Source organism: Hypanus sabinus, unplaced genomic scaffold, assembly GCF_030144855.1.
Source record: "Hypanus sabinus isolate sHypSab1 unplaced genomic scaffold, sHypSab1.hap1 scaffold_381, whole genome shotgun sequence".
In the NCBI taxonomy this organism is placed as follows: domain Eukaryota; kingdom Metazoa; phylum Chordata; class Chondrichthyes; order Myliobatiformes; family Dasyatidae; genus Hypanus; species Hypanus sabinus.
Window position 1 is genome coordinate 1 of NW_026781272.1, and position 26,995 is coordinate 26,995.

General features: G+C 47.9%; 1 protein-coding gene across 1 annotated transcript in view; it reads right to left on the bottom strand.

Moving 5' to 3' along the window:
- Positions 1-2,677: 2,677 nt before the first annotated feature.
- Positions 2,678-26,995, bottom strand: part of LOC132388691 (mitogen-activated protein kinase kinase kinase 10-like) — a 167,279-nt gene continuing 142,961 nt past the window's right edge. The window contains exons 4-6 of the mRNA XM_059961066.1: positions 7,336-7,511; positions 6,701-6,941; positions 2,678-2,835 (exon numbers count right to left, since the gene is read on the bottom strand). Coding sequence (XP_059817049.1) covers positions 2,678-2,835; positions 6,701-6,941; positions 7,336-7,511 — 575 coding nt within the window. The remainder of the gene's footprint in view (positions 2,836-6,700; positions 6,942-7,335; positions 7,512-26,995) is intronic.

Consider the following 26,995-nt stretch of genomic DNA (forward strand, 5'->3'; position numbering starts at 1 on the left):
ACACACAAAACGCTGGAGGAACTCAGCAGGTCAGACAGTGTCTATGGTCAGAGTAACACACACAAAATGCTGGAGGAACTCGGTCAGACAGTGTCTATGGATAGAGTAGCACACACAAATGCTGGAGGAACTCATCAGGTCAGACAGTGTCTATGGACAGAGTAACACACAAAATGCTGGAGGAACTCAGCAGGTCAGACAGTGTCTATGGTCAGAGTAACACACACAAAATGCTGGAGGAACTCAGCAGGTCAGACAGTGTCTATGGACAGAGTACACACACAAAATGCTTGAGGAACTCAGCAGGTCAGACAGTGTCTATGGACAGAGTAACACACATAAAATGCTGGAGGAACTCAGCAGGTCAGACAGTGTCTATGGACAGAGCAACACACACAAAATGCTGGAGGAACTCGGTCAGACAGTGTCTATGGATAGAGTAGCACACACAAAAATGCTGGAGGAACTCATCAGGTCAGACAGTGTCTATGACAGAGTAACACACACAAATGCTGGAGGAACTCAGCAGGTCAGACAGTGTCTATGGTCAGAGTAACACACACAAAATGCTGGAGGAACTCAGCAGGTCAGACAGTGTCTATGGACAGAGTAACACACACAAAATGCTTGAGGAACTCAGCAGGTCAGACAGTGTCTATGGACAGAGTAACACACATAAAATGCTGGAGGAACTCAGCAGGTCAGACAGTGTCTATGGACAGAGCAACACACACAAAATGCTGGAGGAACTCAGCAGGTCAGACAGTGTCTATGGTCAGAGCAACACACACAAAATGCTGGAAGAACTCAGCAGGTCAGACAGTGTCTATGGTCAGAGTAACACACACAAAATGCTGGAGGAACTCGGTCAGACAGTGTCTATGGATAGAGTAGCACACACAAAATGCTGGAGGAACTCATCAGGTCAGACAGTGTCTATGGACAGAGTAACACACAAAATGCTGGAGGAACTCAGCAGGTCAGACAGTGTCTATGGTCAGAGTAACACACACAAAATGCTGGAGGAACTCAGCAGGTCAGACAGTGTCTATGGACAGAGTAACACACACAAAATGCTGGAGGAACTCAGCAGGTCAGACAGTGTCTATGGACAGAGTAACACACACAAAATGCTGGAGGAACTCAGCAGGTCAGACAGTGTCTATGGACAGAGCAACACACACAAAATGCTGGAAGAACTCAGCAGGTCAGGTAGCATCTAAGGAACTGAATAAACAGTCGACATTCCGGGCCGAGACTGAGACCTGATGAATGGTCTGGTCTTCTCCTGACCTGCTGAGTTCCTCTAGCGTTTTGCAAGTGTCCCCGTCTGTCTTTGCCCACCTCACCAGCTGCTCCTTGTGCACTCTGGTCTCCCGTCGGGGGTCCGGATTTAGGAATTCCCCATGCTGCTGCACAAGGACAACACCTCCAGAGTCAGCCCCTACCCCACAGCTCGACAGATACCACAACCTTAACAGAAACAGCACTGAGCTGGAACCTGGAAAAGAGCGGACCCAGACTGCCAGACCGCCAGGACGAACACAAGCTTGCCGTGGTTCGGAGGCTCGCGTGCCTCAGTGACCCGACAGCTACGCTGGCTGGAGTCAGGACTTTGTGCTTTGGCTCTTGGTCGGGTCACCCATTGCAAACAGGTCAAATTGTTGAGGCCCGACTAAGAGTGGTCCACCGGTTCTCCTGGTTCGGGTGTTCAGTTTAGGGCTGACAACCCTGACTGGTCAGACAAAATGGTTACAGAAACAGCCATGAAGAATCCTTCTACATCGGAGTGTGATGGTATTCCTGAGTCTCCACCCGGGACTTGCATGCCTGACGGGAGTGAAAACCGAGAGGAAGCTACTGACATGATGAAGGAAGCCCTGAACACCCCCAGAGATGGAGGACTTTCATTGCTGCCCGAAACACCAGCAGTGTAACAGGCAGAGAGTGAGCTGCTTCTAGAGAGATGTCCCACCCCGCAGACAACACCCTCCCCGCACCCCCACAACACAGCTCGGTGTATGACATCATCATGATGTGCAGTGGTGTATGACATCATCATGATGTGTTGTGGGGTATGACGTCATCATTATGTGCCGTAGTGTATGACATCATCATCATGTGCCGTGGAGTATGGCGTCATCATCATGTGCCGTGGTGTATGATGTGGGCAGTCGTGGTCTTTCCGTTACCATGATTGTTCTTGGCAAATTTTTCTACAGACACGGTTTGCCATTGCCTTCTTCTGGGCAGAGTCTTTACAAAACCATTGATCTCCCCACCCACTGTCAGAGATTGTCCACCTGGTGTCAGTGGTCGCACAAACAGGACTTGTGATCTGCATCAGCTGCTAGCGGAGGGAAGGAACGACAAGTTACAGGAGCCTGAAGTCTTGCAGGCAATGATTCAGGAACAGCTTCTTCCCCTTCGCCATCCAATTTCTGAACGGGCATTGAACCCATGAACACTATTCCTCGTTTGTACCATTCACCCGTCTCTCATTCTGTCAGAATGCCTGCCTGGTCTACCTGTCTGGCTGGCTAGCTGGTCTGGTCTGCTGGGCTATGCATCTACGCCTTGCAATGCACTCCTGTCTCCAAACGACAAATTTCATGACACACATCAGTGAGAACAAACTCGTTTCTGATTCTGAAGTTACTTAAGGGTCTCATTCACCTTAACTGGGGCGGTGAGAACCACGGGGAGACTTACGGCGGATGGCGCGGAGTCTGGGGATGATGAGGGGACTACCAGGAGGGCTCAGACCAGCGGGCCCCTGCCCCTTCCTCTTGTCCACCGTGGGAGAGGCCTGCACCGTGATCTTGTGCTCAAACCCTTTGGAACAAGCAGAAATCTCAGCCTCAGTAACGATCACAAAGCATAACGATATCACGTCATAACCATACGTGCTGTGTTCTGTTGCTACCGTGTCTTGCACCCTGGCCATAGGGGAGCGTCGCTTCATTGGGCTGTATACATGGGTATGGTTGGCCGATAATTAAATTTGGAATTAACTGTGTCCATTTCTACCGAGGAAACATCATTCTCCCTGCAAACACACCCGCAAAGGCCCAGCCTGCTGCCCAGTGTCCTCTGTGGGTCGTGGGTCCAATTCCGCAGACCTGGAGATGCGAGACGCAAACATAGGCGGGACCACAGGAGACGGGCCGGGGAAGTGGGCACACTGACACAAGGAGGGACAGGAGAGGGGCCGAGGAAGTGGGCACACTGACACGAGGAGGGACAGGAGAGGGGCCGAAGAAGTGGGCACACTGACACGAGGAGGGACAGGAGAGGGGCCGAGGAAGTGGGCACACTGACACGAGGAGGGACAGGAGAGGGGCCGAGGAAGTGGGCACACTGACACGAGGAGGGACCAGAGAGGGGCCGAGGAAGTGGGCACACTGACACGAGGAGGGACAGGAGAGGGGCCGAGGAAGTGGGCACACTGACACGAGGAGGGACAGGAGAGGGGCCGAGGAAGTGGGCACACTGACACGAGGAGGGACCAGAGAGGGGCCGAGGAAGTGGGCACACTGACACGAGGAGGGACAGGAGAGGGGCCGGGGAAGTGGGCACACTGACACGAGGAGGGACAGGAGAGGGGCCGAGGAAGTGGGCACACTGACACGAGGAGGGACAGGAGAGGGGCCGAGGAAGTGGGCACACTGACACGAGGAGGGACAGGAGAGGGGCCGAGGAAGTGGGCACACTGACACGAGGAGGGACAGGAGAGGGGCCGGGGAAGTGGGCAGACTGACACGAGGAGGGACAGGAGAGGGGCCGAGGAAGTGGGCACACTGACACGAGGAGGGACAGGAGAGGGGCCGGGGAAGTGGGCACACTGACACGAGGAGGGACAGGAGAGGGGCCGGGGAAGTGGGCACACTGACACGAGGAGGGACAGGAGAGGGGCCGAGGAAGTGGGCACACTGACACGAGGAGGGACAGGAGAGGGGCCGAGGAAGTGGGCACACTGACACGAGGAGGGACCAGAGAGGGGCCGAGGAAGTGGGCACACTGACACGAGGAGGGACAGGAGAGGGGCCGAGGAAGTGGGCACACTGACACGAGGAGGGACAGGAGAGGGGCCGAGGAAGTGGGCACACTGACACGAGGAGGGACAGGAGAGGGGCCGAGGAAGTGGGCACACTGACACGAGGAGGGACAGGAGAGGGGCCGAGGAAGTGGGCACACTGACACGAGGAGGGACAGGAGAGGGGCCGGGGAAGTGGGCACACTGACACGAGGAGGGACAGGAGAGGGGCCGAGGAAGTGGGCACACTGACACGAGGAGGGACAGGAGAGGGGCTGGGGAAGTGGGCAGACTGACACGAGGAGGGACAGGAGAGGGGCCGAGGAAGTGGGCACACTGACACGAGGAGGGACAGGAGAGGGGCCGGGGAAGTGGGCACACTGACACGAGGAGGGACAGGAGAGGGGCCGAGGAAGTGGGCACACTGACACGAGGAGGGACAGGAGAGGGGCTGGGGAAGTGGGCACACTGACACGAGGAGGGACAGGAGAGGGGCCGAGGAAGTGGGCACACTGACACGAGGAGGGACAGGAGAGGGGCCGAGGAAGTGGGCACACTGACACGAGGAGGGACAGGAGAGGGGCCGGGGAAGTGGGCACACTGACACGGGGGCGGGGGGGGGGGTGAGGAGAGTTTCCTGGTCTGAAAAGCAGAGTGGGAGGGGTGACAGAGGGACAATACCCCCCACACTGATCTGGGTTCAGTGCCTATCCCTCGACTGCCACTGGTCGTGGGATTGTCCTGTACACACGGTGGCTGCTTTGAATCTGATGTGATGGCAGTGAAGACAGTTCAGTGGCCATGAGATCTCGAAAGGACTGAGAAAAGCTCTGTGGACATACACCCCTTCGTCTGAAGAACTTAGGGACCCTGTCATCCACCAACCCTGTCACCCTTCAACCCTGGCAGAGTGAGCGCAGGAGCATGGAAAAGGCTTACACAGAACAAATGGGTGTAGTCAACTGGTTAATTACTTGTTTAGTTATTTCAGCAGAGTGTTGTGGGCCGATTGGCCGGTTCCAGCCCGCAGTGTACGGGTCGGGATGGAGATTGTGGGCCGATTGGCCGGTTCCAGCCCGCAGTGTACGGGTCGGGATGGAGATTGTGGGCCGATTGGCCTGTTCTAGCCCTCAGTGTACGGGTCGGGATGGAGATTGTGGGCCGATTGGCCTGTTCTAGCCCGCAGTGTACGGGTCGGGATGGAGATTGTGGGCCGATTGGCCGGTTCTAGCCTGCAGTGTACAGGTCGGGATGGAGATTGTGGGCCGATTGGCCTGCACTAGCCCTCAGTGTACGGGTCGGGATGGAGATTGTGGGCCGATTGGCTGGTTCTAGCCCGCAGTGTACGGGTCGGGATGGAGATTGTGGGCCGATTGGCTGGTTCTAGCCCGCAGTGTACGGGTCGGGATGGAGGTTGTGGGCCGATTGGCCGGTTCTAGCCCGCATAGTACGGGTCGGGATGGAGATTGTGGGCTTGGCCTGTTCCAGCCCGCATTGTACGGGTCGGGATGGAGATTGTGGGCTTGGCCTGTTCCAGCCCGCAGTGAACGGGTCGGGGTGGAGATTGTGGGCTTGGCCTGTTCCAGCCCGCAGTGAACGGGTCGGGGTGGAGATTGTGGGCCGATTGGCCGGTTCTAGCCCTCAGTGTCCGGGTCGGGATGGAGATTGTGGGCTTGGCCTGTTCCAGCCCGCATTGTACGGGTCGGGATGGAGATTGTGGGCTTGGCCTGTTCCAGCCCGCAGTGAACGGGTCGGGGTGGAGATTGTGGGCCGATTGGCCGGTTCTAGCCCTCAGTGTCCGGGTCGGGATGGAGATTGTGGGCCGATTGGCCTGTTCCAGCCCGCAGTGAACGGGTCGGGATGGAGATTGTGGGCCGATTGGCCGGTTCTAGCCCGCAGTGTACGGGTCGGGGTGGAGATTGTGGGCCGATTGGCCGGTTCTAGCCCGCAGTGTACGGGTCGGGTTGGAGATTGTGGGCCGATTGGCCGATTCCAGCCCGCATTGTACGGGTCGGGATGGAGATTGTGGGCTTGGCCTGTTCCAGCCTGCAGTGTACGGGTCGGGGTGGAGATTGTGGGCCGATTGGCCGGTTCTAGCCCGCAGTGTACCGGTCGGGGTGGAGATTGTGGGCCGATTGGCCGGTTCTAGCCCGCAGTGTACGGGTCGGGGTGGAGATTGTGGGCCGATTGGCCGGTTCTAGCCCGCAGTGTACGGGTCGGGGTGGAGATTGTGGGCCGATTGGCCGGTTCTAGCCCGCAGTGTACGGGTCGGGTTGGAGATTGTGGGCCGATTGGCCGGTTCTAGCCCGCAGTGTATGGGTCGGGATGGAGATTGTGGGCCGATTGGCCGGTTCTAGCCCGCAGTGTACGGGTCGGGTTGGAGATTGTGGGCCGATTGGCCGGTTCTAGCCCGCAGTGTATGGGTCGGGATGGAGATTGTGGGCCGATTGGCCGGTTCTAGCCCGCAGTGTACGGGTCGGGATGGAGATTGAGGGCCGATTGGCCTGTTCTAGCCCGCAGTGTACGGGTCGGGGTGGAGATTGTGGGCTTGGCCTGTTCCAGCCCGCAGGGTCCGGGTCGGGATGGGTGAGGGCAGGGTTGGGTTTGGGCTGAGGAGGGAATTGCCCCGCTGGGGCACGGCGCTGGGAGCGGTCGCGGACCCACCTGAGGGTAAACTGATGCGGTTCCCGTCCCGCAGTTTCAAGCGGCTCCGTTTGAAGTTTCCCTTGCGCTTCTTGACGCGGGGCTTCTCCTGGTAAAGCTGCCGCATGATGATGTTGAGCTCCCGCTCGACGATGTCGATCTCCCGCTCGGCCAGCTCCTGTTCCCGGCGGCGTAGCAGCTCCTCGTGGTTCCTCTGCTGCACTGCGGCCCGGGAGAGCTCCTCCTCCCAGCTCCGCAGCTCCTGGGGGGCACGGCACAGGGAGACATGCAGAGTCCGGGGGAGATGCACGGTCCCCGGCATTCGCAGCCCCGCAGGGTCCTGGGGGTGTCGGGCGTGAGGCGACTGAACTCCCTGCCACCACTCACCCCGCCAGCCCTGTCCCATCAACGATCCCTCAGTTCCGACTGGTGTCCTGGGCTAAGAACCCTCAGGAAGTCCTGGTTCGAACGCCCTGTTGAAATCACTCCCGAATGCCCAAATTACCTTTTTCTTAATTGACCCATTTCCCCTGCTATGCCAACGGTAAACTGTCCGTGTCTCCCCGAGATCGAGCCCGTTGCTATCTTCCCCAGGACCACCCGCCGTATATACGAGTTGGAACCCCGACCCTGCTCCCGGCCCAGATCCCACCTACCTTCTCCTTCGTCCGCAGCTCGTCGAACATCTGCTCGATCTCCAGCTTCCAGTCCTCCTGCAGCAGGTGGAACGAGTCCAGCGGCATCTCGAACAGGGTCGACTGCTCGATGGCCACGAGCTGGGAGACGATGCCCCTGAAGGACGGCCTGCTGTGCGCGTCGGAGTTCCAGCAGTCTGCGGACAGACACGCTCGCGGTCAGAAGCTTTCGGTGCCAGAGAACCACCAGCGGACGGGCACATCGTTGGACGGGTTTGTACCCTGTGTATACACAGCCTTCCGGGCTCTCCGACATGAAAACACAACACTTCCTGGGGAGATCCAGGCGAGTGGGGCTCCCCGCCATTCTAACCAATTTTTACAGCAGCACTTCGAGGATGTCCTGACCGTCTGCAAGGCAGCTGACCACAAGTCCCTACAAATGACTGTGAGGACAGCTGGGAGGATCGTCAGGGTCTCTCTTCACCCATTAGAGGTATTTATCAGGAGCACTTTATACACAGAGCCCTCAGCCTTGTCAATGATCCCCCCATCCGTCCAACAATCTCTTTGACACCCCACCTCAGGCAGAAGGTACCATATCACCCGGACAAGGACTGTTAGGGAGGGAAACAGTTCTTCCCCCAGGCTGTGAGACCACTGAACTCCCTGCCACCACCCAGGTCTCAACACACGTGAAACACCAGCAGCGTTACATTGTTTACTTTTTAACCTGTGTTGTAAATGTACCTTATCGTGGGTTAATTGATTTCTGGGGATATTACTGTATGTGAGTTATATGTTCTGTGCTGTAAACCTAATTATTTGTTAATTTATTTGTCACAATATTCTTTTCTGTGATGTGTGTGAGTTATACGTACAGGTAACTGTGGAGTACAGCTTGGTCTGGAGGAATGTTGTTTCGTTTGGCGGTATATTTTCTGGGCTGTGTGTGAGTTATACGTACAGTAACTGTGGAGCACAGCTCGGTCACGAGGAACGTTGTTTCGTTTGGCGGTATATTTTCTGTGTTGTGTGTGACTTATACGTACAGGTAACTGTGGAGTACAGCTTGGTCTGGAGGAACATTTTTTCGTTTGGCGGTATATTTTCTGCATTGTGTGTGAGTTATACGTACAGGTAACTGTGGAGTACAGCTCGGTCACGAGGAACGTTGTTTCGTTTGGCGGTTTATTTTCTGTGTTGTGTGTGAGTTATACGTACAGGCAACTGTGGTGTACAGCTCAGTCTGGAGAAATGTTGTTTTGTTTGCCGGTATATTTTCTGTGTTGTGTGTGAGTTATACGTACAGGTAACTGTGGAGCACAGCTCAGTCAGGAGGAATGTTGTTTCGTTTGGCGGATTATTTTCTGTGTTGTGTGTGAGTTATACGTACAATTAACTGTAGTTTACAGCTCATTCTGGAGGAATACTATTTAGTTTGGCGGTATATTTTCTGTGTTGTGAGTGAGATATATGTACAGGTAACTGTGGTGTACAGCTCGGTCCGGAGGAATGTTGTTTCATTTGGTAGTATATTTTCTGTGTTGTGTGTGAGTTATACTTACAGGTAACTGTGGAGCACAGCTTGGTCCAGAGGAACGTTGTTTCATATGGCGGTATATTTTCTGTGTTGTGTGTCAGTTATACGTACAGGTAACTGTGGAGCACAGCTCGTTCCGGAGGAACGTTGTTTCGTTTGGCGGTATATTTTCTGTGTTGTGTGTCAGTTATACGTACAGGTAACTGTGGAGCACAGCTCGTTCCGGAGGAACGTTGTTTCGTTTGGCGGTATATTTTCTGGGTTGTGTGTGAGTTATACGTACGGGTAACTGTGGAGTACAACTCGTTCTGCAGGAACGTTGTTTCGTTTCGCTGTATACTTTCTGTGTTGTGTGTGAGTTATACGTACAGGTAACTGTGGTGTACAGCTCAGTCAGGAGGAACGTTGTTTCGTTTCGCTGTATACTTTCTATGTTGTGTGTGGGTTGTACGTACAGGTAACTGTAGTTTACAGCTCGGTCACGAGGAACATTTATTCGTTTGGCTGTATATTTTCTGTGTTGTGTGTGAGTTATACGTACAGTTAACTGTGGAGTACTGCTCGGTCTGGAGGAACGTTGTTTCGTTTGGCGGTATATTTTCTGTGTTGTGTGTGAGTTATACGTACAGGTAACTGGAGTACAGCTTGGACCGGAGGAATGTTGTTTCGTTTGGCGGTATATTTTCTGTGTTGTGTGTGAGTTATACGTGCAGGTAACTGTGGAGTACAGCTCGGTCAGGAGGAACGTTGTTTCGTTTGGCGGTATATTTTCTGTGTTGTGTGTGAGTTATACGTACAGGTAACTGGTGTTTCCAGCTCGGTCTGGAGGAACGTTGTTATGTATGGCGGTATATTTTCAGGGTTGTGTGTGAGTTATACGTACAGGTAACTGTGGTGTACAGCTCGTTCCGGAGGAATGTTGTTTTGTTTGGCGGTTTATTCACTGTGTTGTGTGTGAGTTATATGTACAGGTAACTGTGCTGTACAGCTCGGTCTGGAGGAACGTTGTTTCGTGTGGCGGTATATTTTCGGTGTTGTGTCTGAATTATACGTACAGGTAACTGTGCTGTACAGGTCGGTCTGGAGGAACGTTGTTTCGTTTGGCATTATATTTTATGTGCTGTGTGTGAGTTATACGTACCAGTAACTGTGGAGTACAGCTTGGACACGAGGAACATTGTTTCGTTTGGCGGAATATTTTCAGTGTTGTGTGTGATTTATATGTACAGGTAACTGTGGAATACAGCTCGGTCAGGAGGAACGTTGTTTCATTTGGCGGTATATTTTCAGTGTTGTGTGTGAGTTATATGTACAGGTAACTGTGGTGTTTCCAGCTTGGTCTGGAGGAACGTTGTTACGTATGGCGGTATATGTTCCGGGATGTGTGTGAGTTATACGTACCGGTAACTGTGGAGTACAGCTCGTTCCGGAGGAATGTTGTTTCGTTTGGCGGTATATTTTCTGTCTTGTGTGTGAGTTATACGTGCAGGTAACTGTGGAGTACAGCACGGTCAGGAGGAACGTTGTTTCGTTTGGCGGTATATTTTCTATGTTGTGTGTGAGTTATACGTACCGGTAACTGTGGAGTACAGCTCGGTCACGAGGAACGTTGTTACGTATGGCGGTATATTTTCTGGGTTGTGTGTGAGTTATACGTACAGGTAACTGTGGAGTACAACTCGGTCTGGAGGAACGTTGTTTCGTTTCGCTGTATACTTTCTGTGTTGTGTGTGAGTTGTACGTACAGGTAACTGTAGTTTACAGCTCGGTCACGGGGAACATTTTTTCGTTTGGCGGTATATTTTCTGTGTTGTGTGTGAGTTATACGTACAGGTAACTATGGAGTACAGCTCGGTCATGAGGAATATTGTTTCGTTTGGCAGTATATTTTCTGTGTTGTGTGTGAGTTATACGTACAGGTAACTGGTGTTTCCCCCTCGGTCTGGAGGAACGTTGTTACCTTTGGCGGTATATTTTCAGTGTTGTGTGTGAGTTATACGTACAGGTAACTGTGGAGTACAGCTCGGTCAGGAGGAACGTTGTTTCGTGTGGCGCTATATTTTCGGTGTTGTGTCTGAGTTATACGTACAGGTAACTGTGCTGTACAGGTCGGTCTGGAGGAACGTTGTTTCGTTTGGCGGTATATTTTCTGTGTTGTGTCTGAGTTCTACATACAGGTAACTGTGGTGTACAGCTCGGTCAGGAGAAATGTTGTTTCGTTTGGAGGTATATTTTCTGTGTTGTCTGTGAGTTATACGTACAGGTAACTGAGGTATACAGCTCTTTCCGGAGGAACGTTGTTTCGTTTGGCGGTGTATTTTATGTGTTGTGTGTGAGTTATACGTACAGGTAACTGCGGAGTACAGCTTGGTCAGGAGGAACATTGTTTCGTTTGGAGGTGTATTTTATGCCTTGTGTGTGAGTTATACGTACCGGTAACTGTGGAGTACAGCTTGGACACGAGGAACATTGTTTCGTTTGGCGGTATATTTTCAGTGTTGTGTGTGATTTATATGTACAGGTAACTGTGGTGTTTCCAGCTCGGTCTGGAGGAACGTTGTTACGTATAGCGGTATATTTTCCGGGTTGTGTGTGAGTTATAAGTACAGGTAACTGTGGAGTACAGCTCGTTCCGGAGGAATGTTGTTTCGTTTGGCGGTATATTTTCTGTGTTGTGTGTGAGTTATACGTACAGGTAACTGTGGAGTACAGCTCATTCCGGAGGAATGTTGTTTCGTTTGTCGATATATTTTCTGTGTTGTGCATGAGTTATACGTACAGGTAACTGTGGAGCACAGCTCAGTCAGGAGGAATGTTGTTTCGTTTGGCGGTATATTTTCTGTCTTGTGTGTGAGTTATACGTGCAGGTAACTGTGGAGTACAGCTCGGTCAGGAGGAATGTTGTTTCGTTTGGCGGTATATTTTCTATGTTGTGTGTGAGTTATACGTACAGGTAACTGTGGAGTACAACTCGTTCTGCAGGAACGTTGTTTCGTTTCGCTGTATACTTTCTGTGTTGTGTGTGAGTTGTACGTACAGGTAACTGCAGTTTACAGCTCTGTCACGGGGAACATTTTTTCGTTTGGCGGTATATTTTCTGTGTTGTGTGTGAGTTATACGTACAGGTAAATGGTGTTTCCAGCTCAGTCTGAGGGAACTTTGTTATGTATGGCGGTATATTTTCTGTGTTCTGTATGAGTTATACGTACAGGTAACTGTGGTGTACAGCTCCTTCTGGAGGAAAGTTGTTTCGTTTGGCGGTATATTTTCTGTGTTGTGTGTGAGTTATATGTACAGGTAACTGTGCTGTACAGCTCGGTCTGGAGGAATGTTGTTTCGTTTGGTGGTATATTTTCTGTGTTGTGTCTGACTTATACGTACAGGAAACTGTGGAGCACAGCTCGGTCTGGAGGAACGTTGTTTCGTTTGGCGGTATATTTTCTGTGTTGTGTCTGAGTTATACGTGCAGGTAACTGTGGAGTACAGCTCGGTCAGGAGGAACGTTGTTTCGTTTGGCGGTATATTTTCTGTGTTGTGAGTGAGTTATACGTTCCGGTAACTGTGGAGTACAGCTCGGTCACGAAGAACGTTGTTACGTATGGCGGTATATTTTCTGGGTTGTGTGTGAGTTATACGTACAGGTAACTGTGGAGTACAACTCGTTCTGCAGGAATGTTGTTTCGTTTCGCTGTATACTTTCTGTGTTGTGTGTGAGTTGTACATACAGGTAACTGTGGAGTACAGCTCGTTCCGGAGGAATGTTGTTTCGTTTGGCGGGATATTTTCAGTGTTGTGTGTGAGTTATACGTACAGGTAACTGTGGAGTACAGCTCGTTCCGGAGGAATGTTGTTTCGTTTGGCGGTATATTTTCTGTGTTGTGCATGAGTTATACGTACAGGTAACTGTGGAGCACAGCTCAGTCAGGAGGAATGTTGTTTCGTTTGGTGGTATATTTTCTGTCTTGTGTGTGAGTTATACGTGCAGGTAACTGTGGAGTACAGCTCGGTCAGGAGGAACGTTTTTTCTTTTGGCGGTACATTTTCTGCGTTGTCTGTGAATTATACGTACAGGTAACTGAAGTATACAGCTCCTACCGAAGGAACGTTGTTTCGTTTGGCGGTATATTTTCTGTGTTGTGTGTGAGTTATACGTACAGGTAACTGTGGAGTACAGCTCGGTCCCGAGGAATGTTGTTTCGTTTGGCGGCATATTTTCAGTGTTGTGTGGGAGTTATACGTACAGGTAAATGGTGTTTCCAGCTCAGTCTGAGGGAACGTTGTTATGTATGGCGGTATATTTTCTGTGTTGTGTATGAATTATACGTACAGGTAACTGTGGTGTACAGCTCCTTCTGGAGGAACGTTGTTTCGTTTGGCGGTATATTTTCTGTGTTGTGTGTGAGTTATATGTACAGGTAACTGTGCTGTACAGCTCGGTCTGGAGGAATGTTGTTTCGTTTGCCGGTATATTTTCTGTGTTGTGTCTGACTTGTACGTACAGGAAACTGTGGAGCACAGCTCGGTCTGGAGGAACGTTGTTTCGTTTGGCGGTATATTTTCTGTGTTGTGAGTGAGTTATACGTTCCGGTAACTGTGGAGTACAGCTCGGTCACGAGGAGCGTTGTTACGTATGGCGGTATATTTTCTGGGTTGTGTGTGAGTTATACGTACAGGTAACTGTGGAGTACAACTCGTTCTGCAGGAACGTTGTTTCATTTCGCTGTATACTTTCTGTGTTGTGTGTGAGTTGTACATACAGGTAACTGTGGAGTACAGCTCGTTCCGGAGGAACGTTGTTTCGTTTGGCCGTATATTTTCTGTGTTGTGTGTGAGTTATACGTACAGGTAACTGTGTAGTACAGCTCGGTCACGAGGAATATTGTTTCGTTTGGCGGTATATTTTCTGTGTTGTGTCTGAGTTATACGTACAGGTAACTGGTGTTTCCAGCTCGGTCTGGAGGAACGTTGTTATGTATGGCGGTATATTTTCTCTGTTGTGTGTGAGTTACACATACAGGTAACTGTGGTGTACAGCTCAGTCACGAGGAAGATTTTTTCGTTTGGCGGTACATTTTCTGTGTTGTGTGTGAGTTATCCGTACAGGTAACTGTGGAGTACAGCTCGGTCCGGAGGAACGTTGTTTCATTTGGCAGTATATTTTCTGTGTTGTGTGTGAGTTGTACATACAGGTAACTGTGGAGTACAGCTCGTTCCGGAGGAACGTTGTTTCGTTTGGCCGTATATTTTCAGTGTTGTGTGGGAGTTATACGTACAGGTAACTGGTGTTTCCAGCTCGGTCTGGAGGAACGTTGTTATGTATGCCGGTATATTTTCTGCGTTGTGTGTGAGTTATACGTTCCGGTAACTGTAATTTACAGCTCAGTCATGGGAACATTTTTTCATTTGGCGGTATATTTACTCTGTTGTGTCTGAGTTACACATACAGGTAACTGTGGTGTACAGCTCGGTCACGAGGAACATTTTTTCGTTTGGCGGTACATTTTCTGTGTTGTGTGTGAGTAATCTGTACAGTTAACTGTGGAGTACAGCTCGGTCAGGAGGAACGTGTTTTCTTTTGGCGGTACATTTTCTGTGTTGTCTGTGAATTATACGTACAGGTAACTGAGGTATACAGCTCCTACCGAAGGAACGTTGTTTCGTTTGGCGGTATATTTTCTGTGTTGTGTGTGAGTTATACGTACAGGTAACTGTGGAGTACAGCTCGGTCCGGAGGAATGTTGTTTCGTTTGGCGGCATATTTTCAGTGTTGTGTGGCAGTTATACGTACAGGTAAATGGTGTTTCCAGCTCAGTCTGAGGGAACGTTGTTATGTATGGCGGTATATTTTCTGTGTTCTGTATGATTTATACGTACAGGTAACTGTGCTGTACAGCTCGGTCTGGAGGAATGTTGTTTCGTTTGGTGGTATATTTTCTGTGTTGTGTCTGACTTATACGTACAGGAAACTGTGGAGCACAGCTCGGTCTGGAGGAACGTTGTTTCGTTTGGCGGTATATTTTCTGTGTTGTGTCTGAGTTATACGTACAGGTAACTGTAGTGTACAGCTCAGTCAGGAGAAATGTTGTTTCGTTTGGCGGTATATTTTCTGTGTTGTCTGTGAGTTATACGTACAGGTAACTGAAGTATACAGCTCTTTCCGGAGGAACGTTGTTTCGTTTGGCGTTATATTTTATGTGTTGTGTGTGAGTTATACGTACAGGTAACTGTGGAGTACAGCTCGTTCCGGAGGAATGTTGTTTCATTTGGCGGTATATTTTCTGTGTTGTGTGTGACTTATACGTACAGGTAACTGTGGAGCACAGCTCGTTCCGGAGGAACGTTGTTTCGTTTGGCGGTATATTTTCTGTGTTGTGTGTGAGTTATACGTACAGGTAACTGTGGAGTACAGCTCGGTCCGGAGGAATGTTGTTTCGTTTGGCGGCATATTTTCAGTGTTGTGTGGGAGTTATACGTACAGGTAAATGGTGTTTCCAGCTCAGTCTGAGGGAACGTTGTTATGTATGGCGGTATATTTTCTGTGTTCTGTATGAGTTATACGTACAGGTAACTGTGCTGTACAGCTCGGTCTGGAGGAATGTTGTTTCGTTTGGTGGTATATTTTCTCTGTTGTGTCTGACTTATACGTACAGGAAACTGTGGAGCACAGCTCGGTCTGGAGGAACGTTGTTTCGTTTGGCGGTATATTTTCTGTGTTGTGTCTGAGTTATACGTACAGGTAACTGTGGAGTACAGCTCAGTCAGGAGAAATGTTTCGTTTGGCGGTATATTTTCTGTGTTGTCTGTGAGTTATACGTACAGGTAACTGAAGTATACAGCTCTTTCCGGAGGAACGTTGTTTCGTTTGGCGTTATATTTTATGTGTTGCGTGTGAGTTATACGTACAGGTAACTGTGGAGTACAGCTCGTTCCGGAGGAATGTTGTTTCATTTGGCGGTATATTTTCTGTGTTGTGTGTGACTTATACGTACAGGTAACTGTGGAGCACAGCTCGTTCCGGAGGAACGTTGTTTCGTTTGGCGGTATATTTTCTGTGTTGTGCATGAGTTATACGTACAGGTAACTGTGGAGTACTGCTCGGTCCGGAGGAATGTTGTTTCGTTTGGCGGGATATTTTCAGTGTTGTGTGTGAGTTATACGTACAGGTAACTGGGGAGTACAGCTCGGTCAGGAGGAATGTTGTTTTGTTTGGCGGTATATTTTCTGTGTTGTGTGTGAGTTATACGTACCGGTAACTGTGGAGTACAGCTCGGTCACGAGGAACGTTGTTACGTATGGCGGTATATTTTCTGGGTTGTGTGTGAGTTATACGTACAGGTAACTGTGGAGTACAACTCGTTCTGGAGGAACGTTGTTTCGTTTCGCTGTATACTTTCTATGTTGTGTGTGAGTTGTACGTACAGGTAACTGTAGTTTACAGCTCGGTCACGGGGAACATTTTTTCGTTTGGCTGTATATTTTCTGTGTTGTGTGTGAGTTATACGTACAGTTAACTGTGGAGTACTGCTCGGTCTGGAGGAATGTCGTTACGTATGGCGGTATATTTTCTGGGTTGTGTGTGAGTTATACGTACAGGTAACTGTGGAGTACAACTCGTTCTGCAGGAACGTTGTTTCGTTTCGCTGTATACTTTCTGTGTTGTGTGTGAGTTATACGTACAGGTAACTGGTGTTTCCAGCTCGGTCTGGAGGAACGTTGTTATGTATGGCGGTATATTTTCTGTGTTGTGTGTGCGTTATACGTACAGGTAACTGTGGTGTACAGCTCGGTCACGAGGAATATTGTTTCGTTTGGCGGTATATTTTCAGTGTTGTGTGGGAGTTATACGTACAGGTAACTGGTGTTTCCAGCTCGGTCTGGAGGAACGTTGTTATGTATGCCGGTATATTTTCTGCGTTGTGTGTGAGTTATACGTTCCGGTAACTGTAATTTACAGCTCAGTCATGGGAACATTTTTTCATTTGGCGGTATATTTTCTGTGTTGTGTGTGAGTTATACGTACAGGTAACTGTGGAGTACAGCTCGGTCAGGAGGAACATTTTTTCGTTTGGCGGTACATTTTCTGTGTTGTGTGTGAGTTATCTGTACAGTTAACTGTGGAGTACAGCTCGGTCAGGAGGAACGTTTTTTCTTTTGGCGGTACATTTTCTGTGTTGTCTGTGAATTATACGTACAGGTAACTGAGGTATACAGCTCCTACCGAAGGAACGTTGTTTCATTTGGCAGTATATTTTCTGTGTTGTGTGTGAGTTATATGTACAGGTAACTGTGGTGACAGCTCGTTCCGGAGGAACGTTTTTTCTTTTGGAGGTACATTTTCTGTGTTGTCTGTGAATTATACGTCCAGGTAACTGAGGTATACAGCTCCTTCCGAAGGAATGTTGTTTCGTTTGGCGGTATATTTTCTGTGTTGTGTGTGCGTTATACGTACCGGTAACTGTGGAGTACAGCTCGGTCAGGAGGAATATTGTTTCGTTTGGCGGTATATTTTCAGTGTTGTGTGGGAGTTATACGTACAGGTAACTGGTGTTTCCAGCTCGGTCTGGAGGAACGTTGTTATGTATGCCGGTATATTTTCTGCGTTGTGTGTGAGTTATACGTTCCGGTAACTGTAATTTACAGCTCAGTCATGGGAACATTTTTTCATTTGGCGGTATATTTACTCTGTTGTGTCTGAGTTACACATACAGGTAACTGTGGTGTACAGCTCAGTCACAAGGAACATTTTTTCGTTTGGCGGTACATTTTCTGTGTTGTGTGTGAGTTATCTGTACAGTTAACTGTGGAGTACAGCTCGGTCAGGAGGAACGTTTTTTCTTTTGGCGGTACATTTTCTGTGTTGTCTGTGAATTATACGTACAGGTAACTGAGGTATACAGCTCCTACCGAAGGAACGTTGTTTCGTTTGGCGGTATATTTTCTGTGTTGTGTGTGAGTTATACGTACAGGTAACTGTGGAGTACAGCTCGGTCCGGAGGAATGTTGTTTCGTTTGGCGGCATATTTTCAGTGTTGTGTGGGAGTTATACGTACAGGTAAATGGTGTTTCCAGCTCAGTCTGAGGGAACGTTGTTATGTATGGCGGTATATTTTCTGTGTTCTGTATGAGTTACACGTACAGGTAACTGTGCTGTACAGCTCGGTCTGGAGGAATGTTGTTTCGTTTGGTGGTATATTTTCTGTGTTGTGTCTGACTTATACGTACAGGAAACTGTGGAGCACAGCTCGGTCTGGAGGAACGTTGTTTCGTTTGGCGGTATATTTTCTGTGTTGTGTCTGAGTTATACGTACAGGTAACTGTAGTGTACAGCTCAGTCAGGAGAAATGTTGTTTCGTTTGGCGGTATATTTTCTGTGTTGTCTGTGAGTTATACGTACAGGTAACTGAAGTATACAGCTCTTTCCGGAGGAACGTTGTTTCGTTTGGCGTTATATTTTATGTGTTGCGTGTGAGTTATACGTACAGGTAACTGTGGAGTACAGCTCGTTCCGGAGGAATGTTGTTTCATTTGGCGGTATATTTTCTGTGTTGTGTGTGACTTATACGTACAGGTAACTGTGGAGCACAGCTCGTTCCGGAGGAACGTTGTTTCGTTTGGCGGTATATTTTCTGTGTTGTGCATGAGTTATACGTACAGGTAACTGTGGAGTACTGCTCGGTCCGGAGGAATGTTGTTTCGTTTGGCGGGATATTTTCAGTGTTGTGTGTGAGTTATACGTACAGGTAACTGGGGAGTACAGCTCGGTCAGGAGGAATGTTGTTTTGTTTGGCGGTATATTTTCTGTGTTGTGTGTGAGTTATACGTACCGGTAACTGTGGAGTACAGCTCGGTCACGAGGAACGTTGTTACGTATGGCGGTATATTTTCTGGGTTGTGTGTGAGTTATACGTACAGGTAACTGTGGAGTACAACTCGTTCTGGAGGAACGTTGTTTCGTTTCGCTGTATACTTTCTATGTTGTGTGTGAGTTGTACGTACAGGTAACTGTGGTGTACAGCTCAGTCAGGAGGAACGTTGTTTCGTTTGGCGGCATATTTTCAGTGTTGTGTGGGAGTTATACGTACAGGTAAATGGTGTTTCCAGCTCAGTCTGAGGGAACGTTGTTACGTATGGCGGTATATTTTCTGTGTTGTGTGTGAGTTATACGTACCGGTAACTGTGGAGTACAACTCGTTCTGGAGGAACGTTGTTTCGTTTCACTGTATACTTTCTATGTTGTGTGTGAGTTGTACGTACAGGTAACTGTAGTTTACAGCTCGGTCACGGGGAACATTTTTTCATTTGGCGGTATATTTTCTGTGTTGTGTGTGAGTTATACGTACAGGTAACTGTGGAGTACAGCTCGGTCAGGAGGAACATTTTTTCGTTTGGCGGTACATTTTCTGTGTTGTTTGTGAGTTATATTTACAGGTAACTGGTGTTTCCAGCTCGGTCTGGAGGAACGTTGTTACGTATGGCGGTATATTTTCTGTGTTGTGTGTGAGTTATATGTACAGTTAACTGTGGAGTACTGCTCGGTCTGGAGGAATGTCGTTACGTTTGGCGGTATATTTTCTGTGTTGTGTGTGAGTTATATGTACAGTTAACTGTGGAGTACTGCTCGGTCTGGAGGAATGTCGTTACGTATGGCGGTATATTTTCTGGGTTGTGTGTGAGTTATACGTACAGGTAACTGTGGAGTACAACTCGTTCTGCAGGAACGTTGTTTCGTTTCGCTGTATACTTTCTGTGTTGTGTGTGAGTTGTACATACAGGTAACTGTGGAGTACAGCTCGTTCCGGAGGAATGTTGTTTCGTTTGGCGGTTAATTCTCTGTGTTGTGTGTGAGTTATACGTACAGGTAACAGTGGAGTACAGCTCGTTCCGGAGGAACGTTGTTTCGTTTGGCCGTATATTTTCTGTGTTGTGTGTGAGTTATACGTACAGGTAACTGTGTAGTACAGCTCGGTCACGAGGAATATTGCTTCGTTTGGAGGTATATTTTCTGTGTTGTGTCTGAGTTATACGTACAGGTAACTGGTGTTTCCAGCTCGGTCTGGAGGAACGTTGTTATGTATGGCGGTATAAGTTCTCTGTTGTGTGTGAGTTACACATACAGGTAACTGTGGTGTACAGCTCAGTCACGAGGAAGATTTTTTCGTTTGGCGGTACATTTTCTGTGTTGTGTGTGAGTTATCCGTACAGGTAACTGTGGAGTACAGCTCGGTCCGGAGGAACGTTGTTTCATTTGGCAGTATATTTTCTGTGTTGTGTGTGAGTTATATGTACAGGTAACTGTGGTGACAGCTCGTTCCGGAGGAACGTTTTTTCTTTTGGAGGTACATTTTCTGTGTTGTCTGTGAATTATACGTCCAGGTAACTGAGGTATACAGCTCCTTCCGAAGGAATGTTGTTTCGTTTGGCGGTATATTTTCTGTGTTGTGTGTGCGTTATAAGTACCGGTAACTGTGGAGTACAGCTCGGTCAGGAGGAATATTGTTTCGTTTGGCGGTATATTTTCAGTGTTGTGTGGGAGTTATACGTACAGGTAACTGGTGTTTCCAGCTCGGTCTGGAGGAACGTTGTTATGTATGCCGGTATATTTTCTGCGTTGTGTGTGAGTTATACGTACAGTTAACTGTGGAGTACAGCTCGGTCAGGAGGAACGTTTTTTTCTTTTGGCGGTACATTTTCTGTGTTGTCTGTGAATTATACGTACAGGTAACTGAGGTATACAGCTCCTACCGAAGGAACGTTGTTTCGTTTGGCGGTATATTTTCTGTGTTGTGTGTGAGTTATACGTACAGGTAACTGTGGAGTACAGCTCGGTCCGGAGGAATGTTGTTTCGTTTGGCGGCATATTTTCAGTGTTGTGTGGGAGTTATACGTACAGGTAAATGGTGTTTCCAGCTCAGTCTGAGGGAACGTTGTTATGTATGGCGGTATATTTTCTGTGTTCTGTATGAGTTATACGTACAGGTAACTGTGCTGTACAGCTCGGTCTGGAGGAATGTTGTTTCGTTTGGTGGTATATTTTCTGTGTTGTGTCTGACTTATACGTACAGGAAACTGTGGAGCACAGCTCGGTCTGGAGGAACGTTGTTTCGTTTGGCGGTATATTTTCTGTGTTGTGTCTGAGTTATACGTACAGGTAACTGTAGTGTACAGCTCGGTCAGGAGAAATGTTGTTTCGTTTGGCGGTATATTTTCTGTGTTGTCTGTGAGTTATACATACAGGTAACTGAAGTATACAGCTCTTTCCGGAGGAACGTTGTTTCGTTTGGCGTTATATTTTATGTGTTGCGTGTGAGTTATACGTACAGGTAATTGTGGAGTACAGCTCCTACCGAAGGAACGTTGTTTCGTTTGGCGGTATATTTTCTGTGTTGTGTGTGACTTATACGTACAGGTAACTGTGGAGCACAGCTCGTTCTGGAGGAATGTTGTTTCGTTTGGCGGCATATTTTCAGTGTTGTGTGGGAGTTATACGTACAGGTAAATGGTGTTTCCAGCTCAGTCTGAGGGAACGTTGTTATGTATGGCGGTATATTTTCTGTGTTGTGTGTGAGTTATACGTACAGGTAACTGTGGAGTACAGCTCGGTCTGGAGGAATGTTGTTTTGCTTGGCGGTACATTTTCTGTGTTGTCTGTGAATTATACGTACAGGTAACTGAGGTATACAGCTCCTACCGAAGGAACGTTGTTTCGTTTGGCGGTATATTTTCTGTGTTGTGTGTGAGTTATACGTACAGGTAACTGTGGAGTACAGCTCGGTCCGGAGGAATGTTGTTTCGTTTGGCGGCATATTTTCTGTGTTGTGTCTGACTTGTACGTACAGGAAACTGTGGAGCACAGCTCGGTCTGGAGGAACGTTGTTTCGTTTGGCGGTATATTTTCTGTGTTGTGAGTGAGTTATACGTTCCGGTAACTGTGGAGTACAGCTCGGTCACGAGGAACGTTGTTACGTATGGCGGTATATTTTCTGGGTTGTGTGTGAGTTATACGTACAGGTAACTGTGGAGTACAACTCGTTCTGCAGGAACGTTGTTTCGTTTCGCTGTATACTTTCTGTGTTGTGTGTGAGTTGTACATACAGGTAACTGTGGAGTACAGCTCGTTCCGGAGGAATGTTGTTTCGTTTGGCGGTTAATTCTCTGTGTTGTGTGTGAGTTATACGTACAGGTAACAGTGGAGTACAGCTCGTTCCGGAGGAACGTTGTTTCGTTTGGCCGTATATTTTCTGTGTTGTGTGTGAGTTATACGTACAGGTAACTGTGTAGTACAGCTCGGTCACGAGGAATATTGCTTCGTTTGGAGGTATATTTTCTGTGTTGTGTCTGAGTTATACGTACAGGTAACTGGTGTTTCCAGCTCGGTCTGGAGGAACGTTGTTATGTATGGCGGTATAAGTTCTCTGTTGTGTGTGAGTTACACATACAGGTAACTGTGGTGTACAGCTCAGTCACGAGGAAGATTTTTTCGTTTGGCGGTACATTTTCTGTGTTGTGTGTGAGTTATCCGTACAGGTAACTGTGGAGTACAGCTCGGTCCGGAGGAACGTTGTTTCATTTGGCAGTATATTTTCTGTGTTGTGTGTGAGTTATATGTACAGGTAACTGTGGTGACAGCTCGTTCCGGAGGAACGTTTTTTCTTTTGGAGGTACATTTTCTGTGTCGTCTGTGAATTATACGTCCAGGTAACTGAGGTATACAGCTCCTTCCGAAGGAATGTTGTTTCGTTTGGCGGTATATTTTCTGTGTTGTGTGTGCGTTATACGTACCGGTAACTGTGGAGTACTGCTCGGTCTGGAGGAACGTTGTTTCGTTTGGCGGTATATTTTCTGTGTTGTGTGTGCGTTATAAGTACCGGTAACTGTGGAGTACAGCTCGGTCAGGAGGAATATTGTTTCGTTTGGCGGTATATTTTCAGTGTTGTGTGGGAGTTATACGTACAGGTAACTGGTGTTTCCAGCTCGGTCTGGAGGAACGTTGTTATGTATGCCGGTATATTTTCTGTGTTGTGTGTGAGTTATACGTACAGGTAACTGTGGTGTACAGCTCGGTCTGGAGGAATGTTGTTTTGCTTGGCGGTATATTTACTCTGTTGTGTCTGAGTTACACATACAGGTAACTGTGGTGTACAGCTCGGTCACAAGGAACATTTTTTCGTTTGGCGGTACATTTTCTGTGTTCTGTGTGAGTTATACGTACAGTTAACTGTGGAGTACAGCTCGGTCAGGAGGAACGTTTTTTTCTTTTGGCGGTACATTTTCTGTGTTGTCTGTGAATTATACGTACAGGTAACTGAGGTATACAGCTCCTACCGAAGGAACGTTGTTTCGTTTGGCGGTATATTTTCTGTGTTGTGTGTGAGTTATACGTACAGGTAACTGTGGAGTACAGCTCGGTCCGGAGGAATGTTGTTTCGTTTGGCGGCATATTTTCAGTGTTGTGTGGGAGTTATACGTACAGGTAAATGGTGTTTCCAGCTCAGTCTGAGGGAACGTTGTTATGTATGGCGGTATATTTTCTGTGTTCTGTATGAGTTATACGTACAGGTAACTGTGCTGTACAGCTCGGTCTGGAGGAATGTTGTTTCGTTTGGTGGTATATTTTCTGTGTTGTGTCTGACTTATACGTACAGGAAACTGTGGAGCACAGCTCGGTCTGGAGGAACGTTGTTTCGTTTGGCGGTATATTTTCTGTGTTGTGTCTGAGTTATACGTACAGGTAACTGTAGTGTACAGCTCGGTCAGGAGAAATGTTGTTTCGTTTGGCGGTATATTTTCTGTGTTGTCTGTGAGTTATACGTACAGGTAACTGAAGTATACAGCTCTTTCCGGAGGAACGTTGTTTCGTTTGGCGTTATATTTTATGTGTTGCGTGTGAGTTATACGTACAGGTAATTGTGGAGTACAGCTCGTTCCGGAGGAATGTTGTTTCGTTTGGCGGTATATTTTCTGTGTTGTGTGTGACTTATACGTACAGGTAACTGTGGAGCACAGCTCGTTCTGGAGGAATGTTGTTTCGTTTGGCGGTATATTTTCTGTGTTGTGCATGAGTTATACGTACAGGTAACTGTGGAGTACTGCTCGGTCCGGAGGAATGTTGTTTCGTTTGGCGGGATATTTTCAGTGTTGTGTGTGAGTTATACGTACCGGTAACTGTGGAGTACAGCTCGGTCACGAGGAACGTTGTTACGTATGGCGGTATATTTTCTGGGTTGTGTGTGAGTTATATGTACAGGTAACTGTGGAGTACAACTCGTTCTGGAGGAACGTTGTTTCGTTTCGCTGTATACTTTCTATGTTGTGTGTGAGTTGTACGTACAGGTAACTGTAGTTTACAGCTCGGTCACGGGGAACATTTTTTCGTTTGGCGGTATATTTTCTGGGTTGTGTGTGAGTTATATGTACAGTTAACTGTGGAGTACTGCTCGGTCTGGAGGAATGTCGTTACGTATGGCGGTATATTTTCTGGGTTGTGTGTGAGTTATACGTACAGGTAACTGTGGAGTACAACTCGTTCTGCAGGAACGTTGTTTCGTTTCCCTGTATACTTTCTGTGTTGTGTGTGAGTTATACGTACAGGTAACTGGTGTTTCCAGCTCGGTCTGGAGGAACGTTGTTATGTATGGCGGTATATTTTCTCTGTTGTGTGTGAGTTACACATACAGGTAACTGTGGAGTACTGCTCGGTCTGGAGGAATGTCGTTACGTATGGCGGTATATTTTCTGGGTTGTGTGTGAGTTATCCGTACAGGTAACTGTGGAGTACAGCTCGGTCCGGAGGAACGTTGTTTCATTTGGCAGTATATTTTCTGTGTTGTGTGTGAGTTATATGTACAGGTAACTGTGGCGACAGCTCGTTCCGGAGGAACGTTTTTTCTTTTGGAGGTACATTTTCTGTGTTGTCTGTGAATTATACGTCCAGGTAACTGAGGTATACAGCTCCTTCCGAAGGAATGTTGTTTCGTTTGGCGGTATATTTTCTGTGTTGTCTGTGCGTTATATGTACCGGTAACTGTGGAGTACAGCTCGGTCAGGAGGAATATTGTTTCGTTTGGCGGTATATTTTCAGTGTTGTGTGGGAGTTATACGTACAGGTAACTGGTGTTTCCAGCTCGGTCTGGAGGAACGTTGTTATGTATGCCGGTATATTTTCTGCGTTGTGTGTGAGTTATACGTTCCGGTAACTGTAATTTACAGCTCAGTCATGGGAACATTTTTTCATTTGGCGGTATATTTTCTGTGTTGTGTGTGAGTTATACGTACAGGTAACTGTGGAGTACAGCTCGGTCAGGAGGAACATTTTTTCGTTTGGCGGTACATTTTCTGTGTTGTCTGTGAGTTATCTGTACAGTTAACTGTGGAGTACAGCTCGGTCAGGAGGAACGTTGTTTCGTTTGGCGGCATATTTTCAGTGTTGTGTGGGAGTTATACGTACAGGTAAATGGTGTTTCCAGCTCAGTCTGAGGGAACGTTGTTATGTATGGCGGTATATTTTCTGTGTTGTCTGTGAATTATACGTACAGGTAACTGAGGTATACAGCTCCTACCGAAGGAACGTTGTTTCGTTTGGCGGTATATTTTCTGTGTTGTGTGTGAGTTATACGTACAGGTAACTGTGGAGTACAGCTCGGTCCGGAGGAATGTTGTTTCGTTTGGCGGCATATTTTCAGTGTTGTGTGGGAGTTATACGTACAGGTAAATGGTGTTTCCAGCTCAGTCTGAGGGAACGTTGTTATGTATGGCGGTATATTTTCTGTGTTCTGTATGAGTTATACGTACAGGTAACTGTGCTGTACAGCTCGGTCTGGAGGAATGTTGTTTCGTTTGGTGGTATATTTTCTGTGTTGTGTCTGACTTATACGTACAGGAAACTGTGGAGCACAGCTCGGTCTGGAGGAACGTTGTTTCGTTTGGCGGTATATTTTCTGTGTTGTGTCTGAGTTATACGTACAGGTAACTGTAGTGTACAGCTCGGTCAGGAGAAATGTTGTTTCGTTTGGCGGTATATTTTCTGTGTTGTCTGTGAGTTATACGTACAGGTAACTGAAGTATACAGCTCTTTCCGGAGGAACGTTGTTTCGTTTGGCGTTATATTTTATGTGTTGCGTGTGAGTTATACGTACAGGTAATTGTGGAGTACAGCTCGTTCCGGAGGAATGTTGTTTCGTTTGGCGGTATATTTTCTGTGTTGTGTGTGACTTATACGTACAGGTAACTGTGGAGCACAGCTCGTTCTGGAGGAATGTTGTTTCGTTTGGCGGTATATTTTCTGTGTTGTGCATGAGTTATACGTACAGGTAACTGTGGAGTACTGCTCGGTCCGGAGGAATGTTGTTTCGTTTGGCGGGATATTTTCAGTGTTGTGTGTGAGTTATACGTACCGGTAACTGTGGAGTACAGCTCGGTCACGAGGAACGTTGTTACGTATGGCGGTATATTTTCTGGGTTGTGTGTGAGTTATATGTACAGGTAACTGTGGAGTACAACTCGTTCTGGAGGAACGTTGTTTCGTTTCGCTGTATACTTTCTATGTTGTGTGTGAGTTGTACGTACAGGTAACTGTAGTTTACAGCTCGGTCACGGGGAACATTTTTTCGTTTGGCGGTATATTTTCTGGGTTGTGTGTGAGTTATATGTACAGTTAACTGTGGAGTACTGCTCGGTCTGGAGGAATGTCGTTACGTATGGCGGTATATTTTCTGGGTTGTGTGTGAGTTATACGTACAGGTAACTGTGGAGTACAACTCGTTCTGCAGGAACGTTGTTTCGTTTCCCTGTATACTTTCTGTGTTGTGTGTGAGTTATACGTACAGGTAACTGGTGTTTCCAGCTCGGTCTGGAGGAACGTTGTTATGTATGGCGGTATATTTTCTCTGTTGTGTGTGAGTTACACATACAGGTAACTGTGGAGTACTGCTCGGTCTGGAGGAATGTCGTTACGTATGGCGGTATATTTTCTGGGTTGTGTGTGAGTTATCCGTACAGGTAACTGTGGAGTACAGCTCGGTCCGGAGGAACGTTGTTTCATTTGGCAGTATATTTTCTGTGTTGTGTGTGAGTTATATGTACAGGTAACTGTGGCGACAGCTCGTTCCGGAGGAACGTTTTTTCTTTTGGAGGTACATTTTC